General features: G+C 50.2%; 1 protein-coding gene across 9 annotated transcripts in view; it reads right to left on the bottom strand.

The window, feature by feature from the left end:
- The window catches only part of EIF4G3 (eukaryotic translation initiation factor 4 gamma 3), a 57,419-nt gene extending 33,227 nt beyond the window's left edge, over nucleotides 1-24,192 (bottom strand). For 3 of the 9 annotated variants that reach the window (XM_044282462.1, XM_044282463.1, XM_044282464.1), the window contains exons 1-12: nucleotides 23,819-24,192; nucleotides 14,346-14,415; nucleotides 13,893-14,024; nucleotides 9,661-9,756; nucleotides 8,873-8,905; nucleotides 8,214-8,234; nucleotides 7,077-7,259; nucleotides 6,884-6,998; nucleotides 6,694-6,800; nucleotides 6,492-6,614; nucleotides 5,039-5,129; nucleotides 2,014-2,763 (exon numbers count right to left, since the gene is read on the bottom strand). In XM_044282462.1, the coding sequence (XP_044138397.1) occupies nucleotides 2,014-2,763; nucleotides 5,039-5,129; nucleotides 6,492-6,614; nucleotides 6,694-6,800; nucleotides 6,884-6,998; nucleotides 7,077-7,259; nucleotides 8,214-8,234; nucleotides 8,873-8,905; nucleotides 9,661-9,756; nucleotides 13,893-14,024; nucleotides 14,346-14,415; nucleotides 23,819-24,015 (1,918 nt within the window). In that variant the 5' untranslated portion in view covers nucleotides 24,016-24,192. The remainder of the gene's footprint in view (nucleotides 1-2,013; nucleotides 2,764-5,038; nucleotides 5,130-6,491; nucleotides 6,615-6,693; nucleotides 6,801-6,883; nucleotides 6,999-7,076; nucleotides 7,260-8,213; nucleotides 8,235-8,872; nucleotides 8,906-9,660; nucleotides 9,757-13,892; nucleotides 14,025-14,345; nucleotides 14,416-23,818) is intronic. The other 6 variants (XM_044282470.1, XM_044282469.1, XM_044282466.1 and 3 more) reach the window with 6 other exon arrangements.
- Nucleotides 24,193-25,547: the final 1,355 nt, after the last annotated feature.

The raw sequence follows: 25,547 nt of genomic DNA, 5'->3' as shown, positions 1-25,547 counted from the left end.
GAAGCCTCCCCCGAGGTAACACATGTGCCGGATCAGTATAGGCGTTCATCGTACATAATTTTAACTCCCTATTTGCTGAATAACCCCCGTGCCAGGTGAATGGCACCGTGCCAGAAGATTTTGAAGGCCTGAAATCACCACCGCCTCATAGCACGGACAGGGTCTTTGTGAGGGGAAATTGAAAATGCCCTTTGGCGGTTATCAGCAGAGCGCAGGACTCGTTCACCCCGAGAGCTGCAATCTCTGAGAGAACAGAAGTGTCAGTTATTCTAGAGATAAGAGGCGGTGGTGCTGTGTGCAGCCCTGAGTCACCGCTCAGGTGGTTAGCCTGTGCTTCCATAGAAGAGGCAGACAGCAAGAGTGACACAGCAGCGGACCGAAACCCGCACCAGTCAGCATGAAGCCGCCTCCACACGACGTTCTCCCTTAGGAATTATTCAGATGGCCGTAGCGGTGTGTGGTCTGCAAATTGCAGATCCGCAAAACACGGATACCTGCACGTGTGCTTTCCGCGTTTTGTGGACCGCACATGGCCGGCACTGTGATAGAAAATGCCTATTCTTGTCCGCTATTGCGGGCAAGCTCTATATTTTTTGCGGGACCGGGAACGGAACTACGGATGTGAACAGCATCATTGAAATTAATAGGTCCGCACCCGTTCCGCAATATTGCAGAACGGATGCGGACCCATTCATACGGTCATCTGAATGAGCCCGTACACAGTCACTAAAGGACTCCACTACCTTTACCCTTCATCTCAGGATGGCCATACCCAATAGGTAGCAAATACTCATTTACCTTAGGCCTCATGCACACGACCATATTTTGTTTCCTTGTCTGTTCCGTTTTTTTGCTGATTGGATGCAGACCCATTCATTTCAACGGGTCCGCAAAAAATGCAGACAGCACACCATGTGCTGTCTGCATCAGTATGTCCGTTCCGTAGCCCCGCTAAAGAAATAGTGCATGTCCTTTTTTTTTTCGATAGGCATTATTACAATGGATTTTTTTTTATTTTTTTTTGCGGATCCGCAATTTGTGGACTGCAAAACACATACGGTCGTGTGCATGGGGCCTTAAGGCTATTATTCCTCAGCCTCCCTGTATACCAGCGTGCATGCATCTGGAGTGTAAAGAGCTGTATAACCCGCTGTCAGACATCTCCAGTGACCGCTATCTTTGAGAACAAAAGGATCGGGCATATTGAAATCCAACAGCCTAATCTTTCTCTTCCAACATTTTGGCCAGCTTTACGCCACCTGCACACATTACGGAATACGTAAGAAAAAAACGCAACGTATTACAGTACCAGCAAAGTGTATGACGTTACACAAATGTCATGTACACTTTGTGGATTTTTTCTGTGCAGAAATCCGCAGTATGTTAATTATATTAGCGGTTTTAGCTACGGATTTCACCCTTTTCCAATGAAGAGTGAGATCTGTGGCAAAATCGCATCAAATTCACAATTCGGAATTGCTGATTTTGGTGTGGACATGGTGCAGAATGCACATAAATCTGCATGGAAATGTGCACAGATCTTAAGTGCGTTCACCCGCACTCGGGTGGCTTTAGCGCCCATAGGTGACTTTGTGAGTCCTTCACTGATCTTGAGTTCGTCTGACTCCTGTCACTTCCACAGCTGCACTCACAATTCTGCTGGTTGACCATGAGCTCTCAGGCTGCAGGGTATCATACAGCATCTCCCGGTTTGTTCAGTGGCCCTGTCGTCAGCATGCTGCGGTGCACTGTGGGTACTGGAATATTCGCATAGGTGCAGTGCATGATTGCACCGACAAATATGTCTAGTGGAAGAATAGTGACAGCAGCTCTGGATGTGACTAGAGCAGAAGATCATAAGAAAAGCAAAGGATTTACAGTGCCTATAAAATCAGAACCAACTTTTGATATAATAATGACAGACACTTCTCAGGTCCGACCACCTGATGTCCACATAGGACACTGAAACGTCTCCCCACGGGTGCTTCAGTGAGGGTACAAGGCAGGACTTACCCTCCACAGGACTCCTCCGGGAGCTGAAGCTTAGAAGTGTCACACTAGTCTCAAGCTCGGATTCTGTGTCTACCCGTCCAATGTTTGCAGAGTCTGCATGCCCATCCAGAATGGCAGTCCTGGAATCCTCCTGCTCGTCCACATGGTCACAGCCGATGGATGGAAGAACAGCAGCAGGAGGCGAGGTTTTAGTGGTGCAATGAGCAGCAGCTATGAGAGGAGGAGGGGGGGAATCTGACTGTAGTGGTGATGATAGAGGCACATTTGGAGAAGTGCATTCTACGCTCAGATCTGTGGGGGGCGCCAGCTCTGGCACATCTATTGAAGCTTCTTCCCCCGTTGCTTTATCCCCCACAGAACTGTCCATCGTCGGAAGTTCATAGCTTATGCCATTCATTTCCTGAGCAGTCACTGGGGTGTCAGCAGCTACGGGAAGCCCCAGCGGTTCCTTGCATAGCTCCTCTTCAACATCGTCAGCAGTGGTGGCAGCTTCATCAAGAGACGTAGACTCCTGCGATGTGTTCTCACCGTCCCCCAAGTGGCAGGGAAAGGATGGAGCTGGGGCGACCACCACTGGAGTGGCCAGCGTGGCAACGACGGGTAAAATGCCAGATGTCTGGTGGAGCTCAGGCCTGGAGTCTGTCGGGGCAGGGTCTGGTATCTGCTCCAGCACTGCGCACTTGCCATGGTCGCTGGGCTCTGGGCGCAGAGGGGCGGGTTTTAGGATGGCCTCTGGTTTTGGCTTTTCCTCTATACATAAAGAAAAACAGACATTAACTACACAGAAGACAACACCCGAGACCTTCACCAGGCCCTGCCCCCCCCCCCCCCCCCCCCGTAATATAAAGCAAGCAAACTGACTGCACAGAAAGTCTATGCAGGCATCAGAAGCCCCGCGTCTATCACACTCTGCACTCATTTTTAGATTTCAATCTGCTTTCTTTTCCCCTGTGCTGTTACCAGTCCCATAATACGTCAGAGCATCACCACCTACATTATAACTGTGCAGAGGAGTTTATATCCATCCTCCCCGTGAAGAATATACATAAATGTAATTTCATCAGAGGAAGATCTCGTCATACATTACATTACTTATCCTGTTCTGATCCGGAGTTACATCCTGTATTATACTCCAGAGCTGTACTCACTATTCTGCTGCTGCAGTCACTGTGTACATACATTACATTACTTATCCTGTACTGATCCTGAGTTACATCATGTATTATACTCCAGAGCTGCACTCACTATTCTGCTGGTGCAGTCACTGTGTACATACATTACATTACTTATCCTGTTCTGATCCGGAGTTACATCCTGTATTATACTCCAGAGCTGTACTCACTATTCTGCTGCTGCAGTCACTGTGTACATACATTACATTACTTATCCTGTACTGATCCTGAGTTACATCATGTATTATACTCCAGAGCTGCACTCACTATTCTGCTGGTGGAGTCACTGTGTACATACATTACATTACTTATCCTGTACTGATCCTGAGTTACATCCTGTATTATACTCCAGAGCTGCACCCACTATTCTGCTGGTACAGTCACAGTGTACATACATTACATTACTTATCCTGTTCTGATCCGGAGTTACATCCTGTATTATACTCCAGAGCTGTACTCACTATTCTGCTGCTGCAGTCACTGCGTACATACATTACATTACTTATCCTGTACTGATCCTGAGTTACATCATGTATTATACTCCAGAGCTGCACTCACTATTCTGCTGGTGGAGTCACTGTGTACATACATTACATTACTTATCCTGTACTGATCCTGAGTTACATCCTGTATGATACTCCAGAGCTGTACTCACTATTCTGCTGGTTGAGTCACTGTGAACATACATTACATTACTTATCCTGTACTGATCCTGAGTTACATCCTGTATTATACTCCAGAGCTGTACTCACTATTCTGCTGGTGGAGTCACCATGTTGTATCAGGACCCTAAACTGCATCTGACCGCTCTGGGTTCAGAGATGAAAGGGAATGATATCACCTATATTTTTTTGGCCAGTTAAAACCAAATAGCACTTCTTTTTTTTTTTTCTACTCAGTTTTTTGTTTACCGATTTTTTTTCCCCGTTTCCCGAAAATGATTATGGAGGCTGCCCTCTTTCCTTAGCTGTTACACCACTATGGACAATCTATCTGACATGGGAAAACTGGGAACTTAAAGTGGCGCTGGGGAAAAAAATTAAATAAAAGTGGCCCTATGTTGTAAGCGGGTCCAAAGTGACAGAACGGGGACTACATAAGTAGGCGGGGCCTGCAATACTGTAGTGCAGCACAAAATACTCAAAAATCACAGAAAAAGATACAAAACATCCTGCACGATATGATTACTAAAATACTGGCCCAACAGAAACAAACAGCATAGGGCAGCACAAATACTGCAGTAGTCGACTGTATCACCGTCCTGAGTACAGTGATACATCGGACTACAGATGGGCACCTGTGCCCGCTGGCCAGGTGCATAAGGGGCTCATGCTCCTAACACTAATTAATGCTTAGCGCATTGAATCGCTACGAACACAGCCAGCGGCCGCAAGGAGATCTTGGGGCGGCCCCCCCTAGGCATGTCGACTGAGGAATTTTCCTTTAGGGTCTATGGCCATTCCTCCCCTGCTATGTGATATCAGTCTTTCTAATCTGGCCTGTGATAATGAGATGACTGCTGAAAAGTGAACTGTACAGACCAGGAAGTGGCATCTATTATTAGGCCTAGTGGCCAGTGTGAAAACTGGAGGATTTTAGGATTTATTTTATTTGATATAAAAAGCAACATGGAAAATCAAATATAACATCAGCAAAATTTAAAAATACATTTATTTAGGGCATTTTCAGGCGACACATTCCCTTTAAAATGCTGCGATAAAGCTAGCACAATGTGATAATATCCTGGGATGATAGATTTGCTAGCCCCACTTTTGCCCTGTCATCATGTTCCCCTGCTCCATCTTCCTGCCGCCCAACGGGAATGCAAGGCTTGAAGGCCGAGGGGCACCTACCTGTTTTGTGCTCCCGGGTGGCAGTGAGATGAGGGCTCTCCACAGCCCCATACACCACTGGGCTGTGCTCAGGAGCCTGGTTGGGCAACTGCTGGGATTTGAAGTACAAAAGAGGGTGATAATGAGCGCGAGAACAGAAAAACTGGCAAAACAGGGAGAAAAAGCAACGTAGGCGGACAGCACAACGGAAAGAATCCAAAATGAGAAGGTTCGGACGAGCATGGAGGAAGGGGGGGGGGGGAGCAAAAATTAAGCACAAATCACAAAAAATAAAGTCAATTTAAGTAAATTTAAGGTGAGAAAAAAAAAAAAAGGGGGGAAAGAAACGGATAAAAAGAAGGAAAGAGAAAGATGTTACAATCAGAAGAGATCGACAGAGACATCACAGCATTATCTGACACAAGAGCTGACAATCGCCACAGAGCGCTTCATTCTAAAACAACGTATCGGGAGCATAGACATTTCCTATGGATATATACCATGTGACCCTGACATTCAGGAGGGCTAAGACGATTACTGCCACAGACCGCGCAGAGGCCACATATTACCCTCTACTCTCCACAGTTACTTCAGGACTCATATGACCTGTACCTTGGAATCCGTATATCCAGTCACGTGACCGGGCACATTATCAGGGCTTCCACAATGCACTGGACTCTGGAAACAGGGCTCCAGGCGTGCGTCTGCAAGTGAGCTATGGGGGTCTGGGAGGCGAATACCCCATCTACAGCGAGTTTACTTAGATTAAAGGGCATCTGTCAGCAGCTTTGTACCTACGACACTGGCTGACCTGTTACATGTGCGCTTGGCAGCTGAAGGCATCTGCGTCGGTGCGATGTTCATATGTGCCCGCATCTCTGAGAAAAATTATGTTTTAATCTATGCAAATCAGCCTCTAGGAGCAACGGGGGCGTTACCATTACACTTAGAGGCCCTGCTCTCTCTGCAACTGCCGCTCTATCTGCACTTTGACAGGACCAGACAGTGAAAACATAATGCCTGGTCCTGCCCGGGCGCAGCAGTCACAGAGAGCCTCTAGGTGTAATGGCAACGCCCCTGTTGCTCCTAGAGGCTGATTTGCATATAATAAAACACCATTTTTCTCAGCAATGCGGGCACATAGGAACATGGGACCAACACAGATGCCGTCAGCTGCCAAGTGCACATGGAACAGGTCAGACAGTGTCATAGGTACAAAGCTGCCGACAGATGCCCTATAAAATAGGCCCCCTAAACCCATTGGATCCTTGCATTTGCTCAGACTGGCTGGTGCTAATGGTGAACCTGGCCGGAAACCATGGTCACTGTGCCCGCTGCTCTGCATGTGAGTGGAGTATGACAGTATAATGATGGGGAACAAAGGAACGTTCCTCAACATTATTTGTCCATTTTGTCTGTAAAGACTCTCGTACATCGGCTGAATTGCAGGGCGCTGGTGATGGTGCTCCCTTACCTGAGGGGGAGTGGGCGTGGAGCTAGGTCGTAGGATTGGGGGGGTGGGATTTCTACTTCCTCCCCCTGACATGATTTCCTCAGTGATGTCTTTGCCGCCCTGATTGGGATCTCGGATTCGGATCTAGGAGTAAAGGAACATTTTCCGTGAAGCCATGTTCTACGAAACGAAGCCGATCGTCCAGGCGTTACAGGCGGCTCACCGTTTTCTTCTCCCTCTTGGTGGGAGGCGGGGGCTGCTGCGGTTGCTGTGTAGGCACTATGATCGGCGCTGATTGGTACACCGGCTGACTGGGATAAAACGGGTTTCCTGGAACATGCCAGTATATGCTCAGCAAGACCAATCTCACAGTAAAATCTCTATGACACAGCTAGAGCCAATGGTCTCCTTACCGTACGGGGTAGGGAACTCCCCAGGTCCAGGACCCGGATAGAATGGGCTAGGCCCGGGTGGCTGCACGGAGTACTGCTGAGGGGGTCCCACATAAGGAGGAGTGCTGTGTCGATACTAGGAAGACCAGAGAAAACATTATAGCGGCTGTGGAGGAGGCTGTGGATCGACACAGCCTGGGAAGAGCTCTGGTACCTGAGGGATACAGTACTGGGGACCCTGCGGCATAGCGTATGGCATCGGCAGATGATTCACCATCATGATGTGCTGGTTGGTCTGGTAGACTGCGGCGGTGGGGGTCTGTGCATTCGTTCGGATGGAGGGGTTGCTGTTCTGTATGGTTGCACGTGGAGGCTGGATCTGCGGCCTCTGGAAAAACTACAGGGGAGGAAAGAAAAGAGAAGGGAGCCTGAGAACAGCGGACATGAGCTCAGTGAGACGCCGCACGGAGGGAGCGCAGTGAATGTGGAGAACAGTGAGGCTGTTTGTAAGGCACCAGGCCATCTTCTATAAAGGACGGACTAGAAAAAGGAGTGTAAAAAGCGATAAACACATATTCCGACAGACACACAGCTGCTGTCTTAGCCATCCTACGTACACATCCAGGGCTGCAGTCAGCCTCCTGCTGCTTCAGTGTCTGCACACAGCGTGGCCTAGATGTACCATTCACACCAAGCACCGTACATGAATGTAAAGTTTCAGGTACTACGCCATAATTGCCGGGATCAGCCGAGTGTGCAAGGCATGTGCCATATGGAGAAGGAGATAAGCAGATGCCAGAAAGCGTCGATGCCACTCATCTCTAGCTGAACCATGGTAAATAGAATCCAACCTATCCGATCAGCAGACATAAGGGGACAGCTGGGCCACTGTACATTTTACAGAGCCGTGTGGGGTATCTAATATCTACAGACTACTGGCTGCTGACCAATATATCCCCTGCGACTGCAGCTCTGGATGTGACTGGAGCAGAATACACAATCTAAATCAGATCAGTACGAGATAGATGGAAAGGATTTACAGAATTACTCAAGTGTTACGTGGAGATTTTATGGAAAATGTTAAAAATGAGTCTCTACGGTTCATCTGCACACAGTGGAAGCAGCGATTTATCGGATGAAGAATCAGACCTCAGCCCTATGATTTCAAGTCATAAAATCGACCCCCCCTCCCCTTACTGGATCATCCTAGAAAATGGCCGCCCACGCTGTGCTCACATGACCGATCCCCCCCCCCATACTATTACGGGGCAGTCCAGGCCCTGCCCCCGCACCACCCACGCAATGTAGATTAAAAAAAATGGATTATCTAGGAGAAATTATTAGCAATTACCTGAATGGGTCTGAATCCTCCCTTGAATAAATGAAAGCAGCAGAAACAAGGGAAAGTCAATGGAATATGACAGAAATCAGTAAAAGGAATCAAACAGTCCTATCCCCCCCCTCCCCCTCCCCAAATTCCTCCAGAGAGGCTTCATCTGCTGGGGCATATACCAACTATGAAGACACTGAGACCAAGTATCGCCTCCCCGCACATCCATCCAATCATAATTCCCTTTAATTTTTGGACTTTTTATACATTTTCTCTAATGTCTATGTGCCGACAGATTGTAAGCTCTGCAGGAAAGCGCTCTGCTGAGACCTCGAGGAAAGTCAGTCTGCAGAAATGTGCATTACTAGGCTCTACCAGCAGGTGGCAGGACAGTCATAATATACCCCCCCAAGAAATAACAGTAGTGAAAAATGAAGAGTCTTAAACTAACGGAGTCAATGGGACAAGGCAGAAGAGCAGCATCCAGGGGAGCAGGGTCTGGGGGTCACCTCCACCTGACGCCTCAATCGCAGTGAATTATTACTCGTCTACTGATTGCACATGAAGTGGCCGAGTATAAGACTCCCTGCCGTGTCCCATCGACCCTGGTGCACATTCAGAGGTTAGTCAGTGGCAGGCGGCAGGTGAGCGGGACACGGGGACGATGAAGGTTACGGTACCTGGTGATGTGTTGGTCGAGGTCCAGCTGCAAACTATAGAGAGGAGCGAAAAGACAATCACAAAGGAGAGGCGACAGACACGGCTCACACACAAGGTCAAGCAGCACAGGAATAAGCCACGGCCTACAGGACAGAGGATCTGGGGGTGCATGCCCTACCAAACCAACAGCCTGCAAGACGCCCTGCACAGTGCTGTAACTGGAGCCAGCAAGCAAGGAATGACAGGCTCACAGCATGCCCAGTACTTCCTATGCCAGTCGTGCCCTCGGGGACAGCCGTGACACCTATGGGGAATTGCAGGTGCGGAGACGAAACCCGTGGATAACTAAGACTGTGGTTCTCGGCTGTTTTTGGACCACGGATACAACACTAATATGCAACCCATTGATTCCACGTGGAAACTGACCAAGCATGACACATTGCTGGAAACAAACGGCAGGGGGCGCTCCACTCATGCACCCACAGCACTAAGCAGATGGGGTGTAGGAGTGACTGAGCCCAGGATGGTACATTATATCAGTACAAGCACAGATCTGTTCACCATCTTCTATGGAGGGGGGAGGCAGTCATCAATATTATACGGACTGTGTACACATGTCAGGAACTGGGGGGCACAGTGCCGAAGAAACATGGCTGCTGTCAGGACACCTTACTGAAATTTCTTTCAAAACAGCAGAGGATGTTACACCCCAAGACCTCAACCCCAAACACTACAGACAGTATCCGGCACTGGAAGGGATTCGCACATCTAATAACGTATAACATCAATAAAACGGGCGAGTACTCACGGGTGTGCGGGTCTGTTGCTGCGTACTCATTGTCTGCGGTGGCTGAGGATACACTAGAGTGGGAGCCGCTGCACTCTGCCCTGTGGCGTAGGAGGCCTGTATGATGGAGACAAAGCATGGCAAAATATACACCACCTCTATAAAAGAACACTGCACAGTACCACTTCTCCTGTCCTGTATACTGGGTGTAATCCTCAGTATCTGCTCTTATTCTGTATATATGGACACTGCACAGTACCACTTCTCCTGTCCTGTATACCGGGTGTAATCCTCAGTATCTGCTCTTATACTGTATATATGGACACTGCACAGTACCACGTCTCCTGTCCTGTATACTGGGTGTAATCCTCAGTATCTGCTCTTATTCTGTATATATGGACACTGCACAGTACCACTTCTCCTGTCCTGTATACCGGGTGTAATCCCCAGTATCTGCTCCTATTCTGTATATATGGACACTGCACAGTACCACTTCTCCTGTCCTGTATACTGGGTGTAATCCTCAGTATCTGCTCTTATCCTGTATATATGGACACTGCACAGTACCACTTCTCCTGTCCTGTATACTGGGTGTAATCCTCAGTATCTGCTCTTATTCTGTATATACGGACACTGCACAGTACCACTTCTCCTGTCCTGTATACTGGGTGTAATCCTCAGTATCTGCTCTTATCCTGTATTTATGGACACTGCACAGTACCACTTCTCCTGTCCTGTATACGGGGTGTAATACTCAGTATCTGCTCTTATTCTGTATATACAGACACTGCACAGTACCACTTCTCCTGTCCTGTATACTGGGTGTAATCCTCAGTATCTGCTCTTATTCTGTATATACGGACACTGCACAGTACCACTTCTCCTGTCCTGTATACTGGGTGTAATCCTCAGTATCTGCTCTTATTCTGTATATAAGGACACTGCACAGTACCACTTCTCCTGTCCTGTATACTGGGTGTAATCCTCAGTATCTGCTCTTATACTGTATATATGGACACTGCACAGTACCACGTCTCCTGTCCTGTATACTGGGTGTAATCCTCAGTATCTGCTCTTATTCTGTATATATAGGACACTGCACAGTACCACTTCTCCTGTCCTGTATACTGGGTGTAATCCTCAGTATCTGCTCTTATTCTGTATATACGGACACTGCACAGTACCACTTCTCCTGTCCTGTATACTGGGTGTAATCCTCAGTATCTGCTCTTATTCTGTATATATGGACACTGCACAGTACCACTTCTCCTGTCCTGTATACTGGGTGTAATCCTCAGTATCTGCTCTTATTCTGTATATATGGACACTGCACAGTACCACTTCTCCTGTCCTGTATACTGGGTGTAATCCTCAGTATCTGCTCTTATTCTGTATATATGGACACTGCACAGTACCACTTCTCCTGTCCTGTATACTGGGTGTAATCCTCAGTATCTGCTCTTATTCTGTATATATGGACACTGCACAGTACCACTTCTCCTGTCCTGTATACTGGGTGTAATCCTCAGTATCTGCTCTTATTCTGTATATACGGACACTGCACAGTACCACTTCTCCTGTCCTGTATACTGGGTGTAATCCTCAGTATCTGCTCTTATTCTGTATATATGGACACTGCACAGTACCACTTCTCCTGTCCTGTATACTGGGTGTAATCCTCAGTATCTGCTCTTATTCTGTATATATGGACACTGCACAGTACCACTTCTCCTGTCCTGTATACTGGGTGTAATCCTCAGTATCTGCTCTTATTCTGTATATATGGACACTGCACAGTACCACTTCTCCTGTCCTGTATACTGGGTGTAATCCTCAGTATCTGCTCTTATTCTGTATATATGGACACTGCACAGTACCACTTCTCCTGTCCTGTATACTGGGTGTAATCCTCAGTATCTGCTCTTATTCTGTATATATGGACACTGCACAGTACCACTTCTCCTGTCCTGTATACTGGGTGTAATCCTCAGTATCTGCTCTTATTCTGTATATATGGACACTGCACAGTACTACTTCTCCTGTCCTGTATACTGGGTGTAATCCTCAGTATCTGCTCTTATTCTGTATATACGGACACTGCACAGTACCACTTCTCCTGTCCTGTATACTGGATGTAATCCTCAGTATCTGCTCTTATTCTGTATATATGGACACTGCACAGTACCACTTCTCCTGTCCTGTATACTGGGTGTAATCCTCAGTATCTGCTCTTATTCCTGTATATATGGACACTGCACAGTACCACTTCTCCTGTCCTGTATACTGGGTGTAATCCTCAGTATCTGCTCTTATTCTGTATATATGGACACTGCACAGTACCACTTCTCCTGTCCTGTATACTGGGTGTAATCCTCAGTATCTGCTCTTATTCTGTATATATGGACACTGCACAGTACCACTTCTCCTGTCCTGTATGCTGAGTGTAATCCTCAGTATCTGCTCTTACTCTGTATATATGGACACTGCACTGTACCACTTCTCCTGTCCTGTATACTGGGTGTAATCCTCAGTATCTGCTCTTATCCTGTATATATGGACACTGCACAGTACCACTTCTCCTGTCCTGTATACTGGGTGTAATCCTCAGTATCTGCTCTTACTCTGTATATATGGACACTGCACTGTACCACTTCTCCTGTCCTGTATACTGGGTGTAATCCTCAGTATCTGCTCTTATTCTGTATATATGGACACTGCACAGTACCACTTCTCCTGTCCTGTATACTGGGTGTAATCCTCAGTATCTGCTCTTATTCTGTATATATGGGCACTGCACAGTACCACTTCTCCTGTCCTGTGTACCTCTCTCACTTTGTGCTATTATTCAGTGGGTATGGGCAGTGCACAGTACCACCCATGGACAAGGTCCTCATGAATATACGGTCACATCCAGGATGCTGTACCTGGCACCACCTGTAGGGGGGAGCAGTGTGTTTGGGTCTCTGACTCTGGAAAGTATCAGTGCCAGGGGTCCCGGACCTCTTATACAGACCCTATACCTCATCATTAGGGCTGTTCATGAGTTTGATGAGCCAGGTGGAACAGACAGGAGGACAACCCCCACTTTCTCTGTGTGACTGAGCATCTTGCATGTTAATGAAGCGGCGCAGTCACTAGACTAAAAATAAACTGCTATATTGAGAAATAATGGGGGGGGGGGCTGCTCATGGGCACCGGAACCTGCAATTTCCCAAGCTGGGAGCAGGGCTGGTAATCAGATGTAACAGTAGTAAATTACCCTTAATTACTCTTCACACCCTCTGAGGAGAAGCGATCAGAGTACAGACCGCCACATACCGAAGATCCCAATGTAATCACCTACTACAGGCACTCCAGCTGTTCTGAAACTACAACTCCCAGAATCCTCCTCTCACTACTACAGGGGTTACAAGAACAGCCGATTAAGCGTGCACGCTGGGAGTTGTGGTTTCACAGCAGCCGGAGTGCCGAAGATTGCTTATCCCTGATCTACTGGGATAGGGACCCCACTCCATCCACTCACCTCAGTGTGACCTCCCAAAAAAAGCAAGATACACCTCTCCTGAAATACATTGTGCTGCAGAGTGCCCTTTTACCATGTAGTTCTCATTCTCTGACCTCCCACAACATTAGTACTCTCGTAAAATACTCTGTGCTGCAGAATGCCCTTCTAATATGTAGCTCTCTGACATCCCACAACATCAGCACTCTCCTGCAATACTCTGCGCTGCAGAGTACCCTTCTGCTATGTAGTTCTCTGACCGCCCACATCAGCACTCTCCTAAAATACTCCGCGCTGCAGAGTGCCCTTCTACTATGTGGTTCTCATTCTCTGACATTCCCCCAACATCAGCACTCCCCTCTCCTGAAATACTCTGTGCTGCAGAGTTCCCTTCTATGTAGTTCTCTGACCTCCCACAACATCAGCACTCTCCTGAAATACTCTGTGCTGCAGAGTACCCTTCTACTATGTAGTTCTATACTCTGACCTCCCACATCATCAGTATGCCCCCTGTCCTGAAATACTCTGTGCCACTGGGACACTGCATGACGAGAAAGCTGCTGCTAGATATCGCCTTACCTCACCGTCTGTGACCTCCCCACAGGAGCATCATCCCCTTCTACTGAAATACTCTGTGCTGCTGGGGACCTGCCTCCTCCTACTTTGCAACTATGCGTCTGTAACCGCGCAGGACCCATACTGCCGGACGTAGCTCCCTCCAGCAATTAGACAGACGCTCCCCTTGTCTCACCTGTGAGAGTCCTGGAGAAGAAGCATGTCCTGGAGGTGTGGCGGCCAAGTTTGGATGGCCCTTGGTCAAGTCATGCGTAGAATAGGGGGAGGGGGCTGGCGGGCCGGGCTGTCTCGCTACCTGTGCAGCGACCTGCAGGAAAGAACACAGTGACAGCGGGTGACACGGGGACCCTCTCTCTACCAGAACAAACTGTCAGGTAGAGAACTGCCCATCTACTCTCCTAATCTGTGGGGGTCTCGGTGGCTGCACCCCAGAGATTAGTTCAGTGACGGACCACCTTAGTGATACTCCTTTAAGAGCTTGTCCAGAGAGCCAAATCCAAATCCTTTGTGTCTCCATCTGTGTACATTCTCAAGGTATGCTTGCTGTCAGTGAACGGAACATTCCCGGTGTAGAGTCCCTGACCATACACTGGAATGTGCCCTCTGGGAAGGGTCAGCGTGTACTTACAGTGCTGTAGACGGCAGATGGGGAGAAGATGCGTTCATCGAGGCCCTGCGGCAGCGCTCCCCGAGAGAGTCTAACCGTGTTGGTTAAGGAAGACACACCCGGAAACACCAGCGCTGCCACGGCGGAATGGCACACAATGGGAGAGCTGGATGCCAACCTCTGTGGACCGGACACAATGACCGCCTTGTCTGCGCCTCACCATTCATGAGCGGCTGCAATGTACAGAAGGCAGCCCCCAGGACCTCACCAGCTGAACCAAACCTGGCGCACTGCCCATAACACGCTGTGAGTAAAGGGCGCCCCTACTGGCCAGGAACGGGGGTCCCCTTCACTGCCTTGTAGGGGTAATGCTGCCCACCACTGCCTGCGGAGTGAAGGAGCCCTCCCTGCACAGACTGTCATGGAGGACAGAGTCAACCAGAGCTGGATGCTCAGCCTTTAAAGCTCCTCGCCCCATGAACCCCCACCACTGTGCATCACACTGTGATTACTACTGAGACAGTGCGACAGAAAGCAGCAGCGCTACGTCCAGTCCACGCTCCCCGGCAGGACAGAGACGGCCTTTTATTCAAGAGGGGATCGGACATGTGGGGGAGGAAGCGTCAAGACTGCCGTTGTTCCAGCACGGAGCTGGCTGCTCCCATCGCTCCAGCTGCAGCCCGGACCCCCTCTCCCTCCCATCCGGATGGGTTTTGGCTGAGCTAAGCAGCGAGTCAGGAGCAGGTTCTATCCACTGCAGCAGAGCATGGCGAGGGAGCGGAGAGCCGTCGCTGGGCCCAACCATCAGATGCCAACAATCAGCCTGGTGCATTATGAAAGCCATACACCCAGACAATATAATATACCACCTGACATTACAGCATACACCAGAACAATATACCACCTGACATTATAACATACACCCGGACAATATGCCACCTGACATTACAACATACACCCGGACAATATGCCACCTGACATTACAGCATACACTCGGACAATATACCACCTGACATTACAGCAGACCCTCGGACAGTATGCCACCTGACATTACAACATACACCCGGACAATATACCACCTGACATTACAGCATACACCCGGACAATATACCACCTGGCATTACAGCATACACCCGGACAATATGCCACCTGACATTACAACATACACCCGGACAATATGCCACCTGACATTACAACATACACCCGGACAATATGCCACCTGACATTACAGCATACACCCGGACAATATACCACCTGACATTACAGCATACACCCGGACAATATACCACCTGACATTACAGCATACACCCGGACAATATACCACCTGACATTACAGCATACACTCGGACAATATACCACCTGACATTACAGCATACACTCGGACAATATACCACCTGACATTACAGCATACACTCGGACAATATACCATCTGACATTATAACATACACCCGGACAATATGCCACCTGACATTACAGCATACACCCGGACAATATACCACCTGACATTACAGGATACACCCGGACAATATACCACCTGACATTACAGGATACACCCGGACAATATACCACCTGACATTACAGGATACACCCGGACAATATACCACCTGACATTATAACATACACCCGGAAAATATTACCACCTGATACACCTGCATAATATACCATCTAACATCATTATAATACACTTCGACTATATACCCCCCAACAATATACACTAATATACCGCCATAAAATACAACATACATCCAAACAACATACCACCGGACATTATAACATCCAACCGGACAATATATCACCTGATATTATAACGTACACCTGGACAATATACCACCTGACATCATTATAATACAATCAGACTAAATACCCTGGACAACATACAATTATATTCCACCTTAAAATACACCATACATGGAAACAATATACCACCTGACAGTACAACATAACACTTTGACAATGTACCACAAGACACTGTAACATACACTCAGACAATATACTACTTGCAGTTATAACATACACCTGGACAATATAATATAAAACATCCCGTTATAACATACACCCGGACAATAAACCACCTGTAAATACAACTTACACCCAGATAATACAACACAACAGCCCAGACAACAATATAATATACCACTGACATTGTAACATACATCCCCACAATATAATATACTACCTGACAGCATAACATGGTGGACAACATAACAGACGGGCCATATAATAAACCACCAGGTCCAGGTTCTCCTCTATTTTCTGGTAAGTGCTAGATAGGTCTATGGTAAGAAATTTACGTAAGATGTGAAGACCATAACAAAGGGTGGGGGCGGGTGTAAACAAGCCTTAACAAGTGACATCACAGGCCAAACACAAGGGTGACAGTGACAGGGGCACATTGTACTATGGTAATTTCTTCGGCGCATATAGTAAAGATACCATCTACGTAGCAGACAATACACACAAGACGGCGCAGTCTCTCATACCTGCACGTACACCCCCGGCTTCCCCATCACAGCCGAACCTCTGATCTCGTGTCCAGGGTGCTGAGTAGGAGCAAAGAGTCTGAAACCTTACAACCAGGAGCCAACAGCGGGAATCACTACTACATTCTGGCGGCAGCTGAGGGGGTCTCACGTGATCGGAGCAGCTCCGGAGCTCGCACTCAGGTACTCTGAGGAGTCCTGCGGTTCTCGTGGCCAGGTAGTCACAGGGTCCTCACAGCTCTTAGGGCAGTCTCAGGGTCCTGACAGTCACCAGTCAAGTCTCAGGGTCCTTGCAGCCAGGTACTCTCGGGGAGCTCTTAAAGCAGTCGGACAGTTTTGGGGTCCTCACAGTCGTGGCCCCTATGATCAGGAGCTCCGTGTTCTGCAGATGTGACTCATGTAAGTGCCGGGTGAAGAGTGACAGCAGAGCTCCTCACATCCAGGAGGCAGAGACACATAATCCAGACACACAGGACGGGGTTACTCCGGGTCAGAACACTACGTCTTTGTCAGGTGCTTTACATCTACACAGCAGCAGACGGTACACAAGCTGCAAACATTGCACCACATCCCTGCCAGAGCAGCAGACCGGGGGGGGGCAGAGCCGAGGAGCATGCTCTCCAAGGTTATATGCCCCATATATCACTGCCGGAGCCCCCCTCCATACACAGCAGAATAAAATGAGGTCTCCACAACAATACAAGCCCCTCATTACCATCTCCTCAGCCAATATACATACAGACATGATCTGCTGGGGAAAGCAAACGACTGTCAGCTCTTCAGCCGAGCTACGTGCAGCAGCATGGGACAGCTTGTTATCGGGAATGGGGTGTTTGACGATTGTCCCCAAAAGATGCTCACATCACACGGGGGACGTGTGCTGCCCCCCATTCTGCTGATGGTATCATGTAAACATGCTGCGCCAGTCACATGGCTCTCGATATAAACACCACCCCCCCCCCCGCCCCGGAGATTTACAGCCTGACATACAGAATCTAGTCTCAAAAAGCAAACTCAACATCTCTGCTTGCAGTCAGTGAATCCTGATTACAGCCAGAGACTGAGGTTTTGTCACTCGGCCGGCACTATGTCAGAGCGCAGGACGAGCGCAGCAGAACAACAACTTCCTGCTGAACTCAGAGAAAGGTCAGAGAGAGAAACGAAAACAGAAAGCATCGGGATGAGTCAGAGGATTGAGCAAGAGGGTGGCCTGCTAAATATAGAGCGCAGGAGGGGCCCCGCACACAGGACAGAGCCACCCCAATGTACAGGGGATCCCCGCACACAGGACAGTCACCCCCAATGTACAGGGGATCCCCGCACACAGGACAGTCACCCCCAATGTACAGGGGATCCCCGCACACAGGACAGAGCCACCCCTAATATATAGGGGAACCCCGCACACAGGACAGTCACCCCCAATATACAGGGGAACCCCACACAGGACAGTCACCCCCAATATACAGGGGAACCCCGCACACAGGACAGTCACCCCCAATATACAGGGGATCCCTGCACACAGGACAGAGCCACCCCAATGTACAGGGGATCCCCGCACACAGGACAGAGTCACCCCCAATATACAGGGGAACCCCACTGCTGCAGGATAAGAGTCACCAAGGCCTCCAATATACAGGGGAACCTGCTCCTAAAGGACAGTCACCCAGACCCCCAATATACAGGGGTATCCCGCTCCTGCAGAACAGACTCACTGAGACCCCCAATATACAGGGGTATCCCGCTCCTGCAGAACAGACTCACTTAGACCCCCAATATACAGGGGAACCCTGCTCCTACAAAAGAGAGTCAACAACACCCCTAATATACAGGTGAACCTGCTCCTTCTTTACAAAGTCACTGACTCCTCAAATAACAGTACGTGTGTCGAGAAAGGGAGAGGCGCTCAGAGCAGTAGGAAATTAAAAAGGTATAAAAGAGAACAAAAAAAAGGGGGGTGGTAGCCAATTGTTGTGCATCAAAAGGGCACAATACTCATGTTGGCGATAGGTTGGTGCTGCCGGTACCTCTCAATCCTCGTGAGTGGAGTGGCCGGTTCTCCGGAGGAGTGATGCCAGTTTCAGTGGGGGATATGTACTAGGTACAGTACAGTGGGGGGATATGTACTAGATACAGTACAGATGGGATACCTTCTTGGCGCAACACGACTTCATTGGATGTTGTTTTAAACACTTTTTTAAAGAGTTTAAAAAGAGTTTAAAACAACATCCAATGAAGCCGTGTTGCGCCAAGAAGGTTTCCCATCTGTACTGTATCTAGTACATATCCCCCCACTGAGCCTCAAATAACAGGGGAACTACTCTTCTACAGAAGTCACCAACACCCCCAATATACGGGGAAGCCCGCTAGAACAGTACAGAAAAACACAGCCCCCCCCCCCCCCTCTAAATACACAGGGTAACCCCACTACTACAGCCCACAGTACAAAGAGACAGTGGAGGAGATTTATCAAAACTGGTGTAAAGGAAAACTTAGTTGCCCATAGCAACCAACCAGATTCCAACTTTTTTTTTTTTTTTTTCAATCGCCTCTGAAAGATGGAATCTGATTGGTTGCTATGTGTAACTAAGCCAGTTTTCCTTTACACCACTTTTGATAAATGTACCCCAGTGACCCCGTCAATAGACAGAGGAACCCCGCTCCTAAAATACAGAGCGTCACAAAGCACAGGAGAACCCTGCCCCAACAGTGCAGAGACACAGTAACGCCCCGACTAAAAGGTGAATCCCACTACTACAGGACACAGACACAGAGCACCGGGGAACCCTGCGCCTACAAGATAGTCAATGAGCCCCAATACAAAGGGGAACCCCAATGTGTGCGCATCATTTTCAGCATCCAGCCACCCCCCACATGTCAATGAGCCACTGTCCCGTCACCTCCCCCATGTGTAAGCGCACCACTGTACTGTCACCCCCCCATGTGTCAACGTGCCACTGTCCTGTCATCCCCCCACAAAAATGTCAGCGCACCACTGTTCCGTCACCCCCCACGTGTCAACGTGCCATTGACTGTCCTGTCACCACCCCCCGTGTCAACATGCCACGGTCCTGTCATCCCATGTGTCAGAGCACCACCGTCCTACCATCCCCCACCTGTCAGCGCGCCACTGTCCTGTCATCCCACTCCACATGTCAGTGTGCCACTGTCCTGTCATCCCACCCCACGTGTCAGTGTGCCACTGTCCTGTCATCCCACCCCACGTGTCAGTGTGCCACTGTCCTGTCATCCCCCTCGCACGTGTCAGCGCACCACTGTCCTGTCATTCCCCTCGCATGTGTCAGCGCGCCACTGTCCTGTCACCCCGCTCGCAAGTGTCAGCACACCACTGTCCTGCCAGCCCCCCCCGCACGTGTCAGCGCGCCACTGTCCTGTCACCCCGCTCGCAAGTGTCAGCCCCCCCCCCGCACGTGTCAGCGCGCCACTGTCCTGTCTTCCTTCCCCCCCACATGTCAGCGTGTCTCTGTCCTCTCATCCCCCACACATGTCAGAGTGTCACTGTACTGTCACCCACCCTCCGGGTGTCACTGTCCTGTCCACTATTTACACCAGCGTGGTATTGCCCTCGCAGACCAAATGACAACAATTTCCATCCCCCCTACCTGTTAGTGCGCCACTGTCCTGTCATCCCCCCACGTTTCAGAGCGCAACTGTCCTGTCTTCACCCTGACGTGTCAGCGCACCACTGTGCTCTTATTCCCCACCACGTGTCAGCCACTGTCCTGTCATCCCCCTCGCACGTGTCAGCGGGCCACTGTCCTGTCATCCCCCTCGCACGTGTCAGCGGGCCACTGTCCTGTCACCCCCCTCGCACGTGTCAGCGGGCCACTGTCCTGTCATCCCCCTCGCACGTGTCAGCGGGCCACTGTCCTGTCATCCCCCTCGCACGTGTCAGCGCGCCACTGTCCTGTCATCCCCCTCGCACGTGTCAGCGGGCCACTGTCCTGTCATCCCCCTCGCACGTGTCAGCGCGCCACTGTCCTGTCATCCCCCTCGCACGTGTCAGCGCGCCACTGTCCTGTCATCCCCCTCGCACGTGTCAGCGCGCCACTGTACTCTCATCCCCCTTGCACATGTCAGCGCGCCACTGTCCGGTCATCCCCTCGCACGTGTCAGCGCGTCACTGTCCTGTCATCCCCCTCGCACGTGTCAGCGTGTCACTGTCCTGTCATCCCCCTCGCACGTATCAGCGCGCCACTGTCCTGTCACCCCCCTTGCACGTGTCAGCGCGCCACTGTCCTGTCATCCCCGTTGCACGTGTCAGCGCGCCACTGTCCTCTCATCCCCCACCCATGCGTCAAGAGTGTCACTGTCCAGTCCACTATTCACACCAGCGTGGTACTGCCCTCACAGACCAAATGACAGCAATTTCTAATCCCTCCTACCTGTTACTGCGCCACTGTCCTGTCATCCCCCCACGTTTCAGCGCGCTACTGTCCTGTCTTCCCCCCGCACGTGTCAGAGCCACTGTCCTATCAACCCCTCCATGTGTCAGCGTGCCACTGACCTCTAACCCCCCCATGAGTGTCACTGTCCTGTCCACCATTCACACTAGCGTGTACTGCCCTCGCCGACCAATTGGCAGCAATTTCCATCCCCCCAACGTGTCAGCGCGCCACTGTCCTGTAATTCCCCCCCCCCCCCCCCCGTGTCAGCACGCCACTGTCCTGTCACCCCCCCCCCCGCGTGTCAGCATGCCACTATCCTGTCACCTCCCCACACGTGTCAATTTGTCACTGTCCTGTCACCCCCCATGTGTAAGCAGGCCACTGTCCTGTCATGCCCCCTGTGTCAGAGTATCACTACTGTCCTGTCATTCCCCCCCCCCCCGTGTCAGAGTATCACTACTGTCCTGTCATTCCCCCCCCCCCGTGTCAGCACGCCACTGTCCTGTCACCCCTCCCCCCGCGTGTCAGCATGCCACTATCCTGTCACCTCCCCACACGTGTCAATTTGTCACTGTCCTGTCACCCCCCATGTGTAAGCAGGCCACTGTCCTGTCATGCCCCCTGTGTCAGAGTATCACTACTGTCCTGTCATTCCCCCCCCCCCCCCCGTGTCAGAGTATCACTACTGTCCTGTCATTCCCCCCCCCCCGTGTCAGCACACCACTATCCTTTCATCCACACCACATGTCAGCGTGCTACTGTCCTGTCCACCTCGCAGCCCAAATGGCAGTAATTTCCATCCGCCCCACCTGTTAGTGCGCCACTGTCCTGTCATCTTCCCCCCACGTGTCAGCGCGCCACTGTCCTGTCATCTCCCCCCCACGTGTCAGCGCGCCACTGTCATCTCCCCCCCACGTGTCAGCGCGCCACTGTCATCTCCCCCCCATGTGTCAGCGCACCACTGTCCTGTCATCTCCCCCCCCCATGTGTCAGCGCGCCACTGTCCCGTCAGCCCTCCACGTGTCAGCGCACAATTGTCCTGTCATTCCCGTGTCAGGGAGTCACTGTCTTGTCATCCCTGCCATGTGTCAGCGCACCACTGTCCAGTCACCCCCCCCCCCCCACGTGTCAGCGTGTCACTGTCCTGTCATCCCCCTCGTGTCACTGTCCTATCACTTCCCCCCACCACACGTGTCACTGCCACCACCCCATGTGTCACTGTCTTGGCCACCATTCACACCAGCGTGGTACTGCCCTCGCCACCCAAATGGCAGCAATGTCCAAACTTTCTATGCAGTTAAAAGCCTGAACAGTAAGCGACCAGTACGGGGGTCTCTGAGGCAGCGCACAGATGACAACGCACACCGAGGTTATACTCACGGGGCGGGGAGCACAGCCCGGGGCTTCCATTATCTATAGGCCGTAAACGTAAAACCAGCAGCGATATAAAGCGGAGCTGCTGCCGACCAATCAGATTATTCCGGTTTTATTTACTAACCTCCGCCTGAATCCGATTGGTCTACAGAGCGGCTGCTCCGCGTATGCATAACAGTGCTGGAGTGTAATATGTGTATAATGATGGGGGTTGGAGTGTAATATGTATATAATGATGGGGGTTGGAGTGTAATATGTGTATAATGATGAGGGTTGGAGTGTAATATGTGTATATGCTGGGGTTGGAGTGTAATATGTGTATAATGAGGGATTGGAGTGTAATGTGTATATGATGGGGGTTGGAGTGTAATGTGTATAATGATGGGGTTGGAGTGTAATATGGGTATCCTGGGGGTTGGAGTGTCATATGGGTCCTGATGTGGGGGTTGGCGTTCCATCTGGGTCTCCCTGGGGTTGGGTGTATCTGGGTCTCCTGCTGGGGGTTGGCGTGTCTCGGGTCTGCTGGGGGTTGGTGTCATCTGGGTCTCCTGTGGGGGTTGGCGTGTCCTCGGTATATGGGTGTTGGCGTGTCCTATGTCTCTGCTGGGGTTGAGTGTCCTATGGATATTGTGGGGTTGGGTGTCCCTGCTCTTGCTGGGGGTTGGAGTGTAATATGTTATAATGCTGGGGGTTGGTGTCTCTGTGTTCTGCATGGGGTTGGCGTGTAATATGTGTATCAATGATGGGGGTGGGGTGTATATGTGTCTCCTGGGGGTTGGGGTGTAATCTGTGTTCATGTGGGGGTTGGGTGTAATCTGTGTATAATGATGGGGTTGGCGTGTAATTGTGTATGATGTGGGTTGGAGTGTATATGTGTATCCTGATGTGGGTTGGACTGTATATTTATAATGATGGGGTTGGAGTGTATGTGTGTATATGATGGGGTTGGAGTGTATAGGTGTATAATGATGGGGGTTGGAGTGTAATAGGTGTACAATGATGGGGGTTGGAGTGTAATATGTGTACAATGATGGGGGCTGCAGTGTAATATGATGGAGGCTGCAGTGTAATATGATGGAGGCTGCAGTGTAATATGATGGAGGCTGCAGTGTAATATGATGGAGGCTGCAGTGTAATATGATGGAGGCTGCAGTGTAATACGTGTGTAACGCTCCCTGCCTGTGATCGGGCTCCGGGATTGTGCACCGATATAACGGTGTCCGGTGAAGGATACGCTGCGGCAGGCGGCGGCTGCAGGGCCCGGATTCCGGGGTGTGAGGCGGCTGCAGAGGAAGCCGAAGAGGGAGGAGGAGGCACGGCGGAGCTGGGCACAGCAGCGGGCACGGCAGCAGAGGGGGGAGGCCCCAGCACCCCGGTCCCGGCTCCGGTGGGTGCGGCGGATTTCAGGGCCGGCTTGTGCGGTAAACTCATGGCCGGGCCGGGCTCAGGGGCGGACCCTCATGGGAGCGCGGCCTTGGGGACACGGGAGCCGCTGTCAGTCTGGGGAATGCGGAAAGATACCGGTGATTTTCCTCACTCAGACACCGGAGCATCCAACATGGCGCTGCGTCCGCCTCCAGCAGTCCGGCAGGACGGACGCTCGGCAATCTCCGACAGCGTTCGGGAGCGCTCGGAAAGGGGGTGGAGTCGCCGAAGAAAGCTCGGCAATCTTCGGAGACGCTCGTGTTGGTTCATTGCAGGAAGAGATTCTCTGTTGCCGAGCTCGCGAACCAATCGCCGGAGAGGATGGGAGTGGTTTAACGGTGGGGCGGGGTCAATAAGAGCCTCGGAATACATCGCAAAGAGGCGTGATCACAAAGAGTACACTCTGACACAGAGGCGGGCTACAGCGCAGTGGGCGGGGTCTTAAAAGATGCACGGATTGGAAGGGGCGTGATCAAACGAGAGCGTTCGGTATAATTCGGAAGCTTTCGGCTTGTGCGTGTAACTTATATTGTGCCTCCCCCTTGTGGCGAAGTGAGATCACAACACCGGAAATAAACTCGTGTCAAAGGAAGCAATTGTGCGAGCGAGGTTGTAACCTAGGCAACCGAGACCCGCCCCCCTGCACGGCCGTGGGAGGAGCTACTAGAGAAGAGAAAGACGACAGGACTGAATGTTCCTGTCATTACCAAGGAGCACACGTTGTATGGGAAACATCGCAGACTGTAAACAGAACCTGCTGCTGTAGCTAAGCCCATCATGTGAGCTGCTGTATCTAAGCTTATGTGCGATACTCTGCTCTATGTAATTCTACTGTGTGTGATACTGTCTACTGAGCTGCTGTATCTAATCCTGTCATGTGTGATACTGTCTGTATCTAAGTCTGCCAAATGTGATACTGTCTGTATCTAATCCTGCCAAATGTGATACTGTCTGTATCTAATCCTGCCAAATGTGATACTGTCTGTATCTAATCCTGCCAAATGTGATACTGTCTGTATCTAATCCTGCCATGTGTGATACTGTCTGTATCTAATCCTGTCATGTGTGATACTGTCTGTATCTAATCCTGCCATATGTAATAGTCTGCTGAGCAGCTGTATCTAATCCTGCCATATGTGATATTGTCTGTATCTAATCCTGCCATATGTGATACTGTCTGTATCTAATCCTGCCATATGTGATACTGTCTGTATCTAATCCTGTCATATGTGATACTGTCTGTATCTAATCCTGTCATATGTGATACTGTCTGTATCTAATCCTGTCTTGTGTGATACTGTCTGCTGAGCAGCTGTATCTAATCCTGTCATATGTGATACTGTCTGTATCTAATCCTGTCTTGTGTGATACTGTCTGCTGAGCAGCTGTATCTAATCCTGCCATATGTGATACTGTCTGTATCTAATCCTGCCATATGTGATACTGTCTGTATCTAATCCTGTCATATGTGATACTGTCTGTATCTAATCCTGTCTTGTGTGATACTGTCTGCTGAGCAGCTGTATCTAATCCTGTCA

This window comes from Bufo gargarizans, chromosome 2 (assembly GCF_014858855.1).
Source record: "Bufo gargarizans isolate SCDJY-AF-19 chromosome 2, ASM1485885v1, whole genome shotgun sequence".
NCBI lineage: Eukaryota > Metazoa > Chordata > Amphibia > Anura > Bufonidae > Bufo > Bufo gargarizans.
The sequence above is the reverse complement of the archived record's forward strand: the minus strand, read 5'-3'. Positions and strand labels throughout refer to the sequence as shown.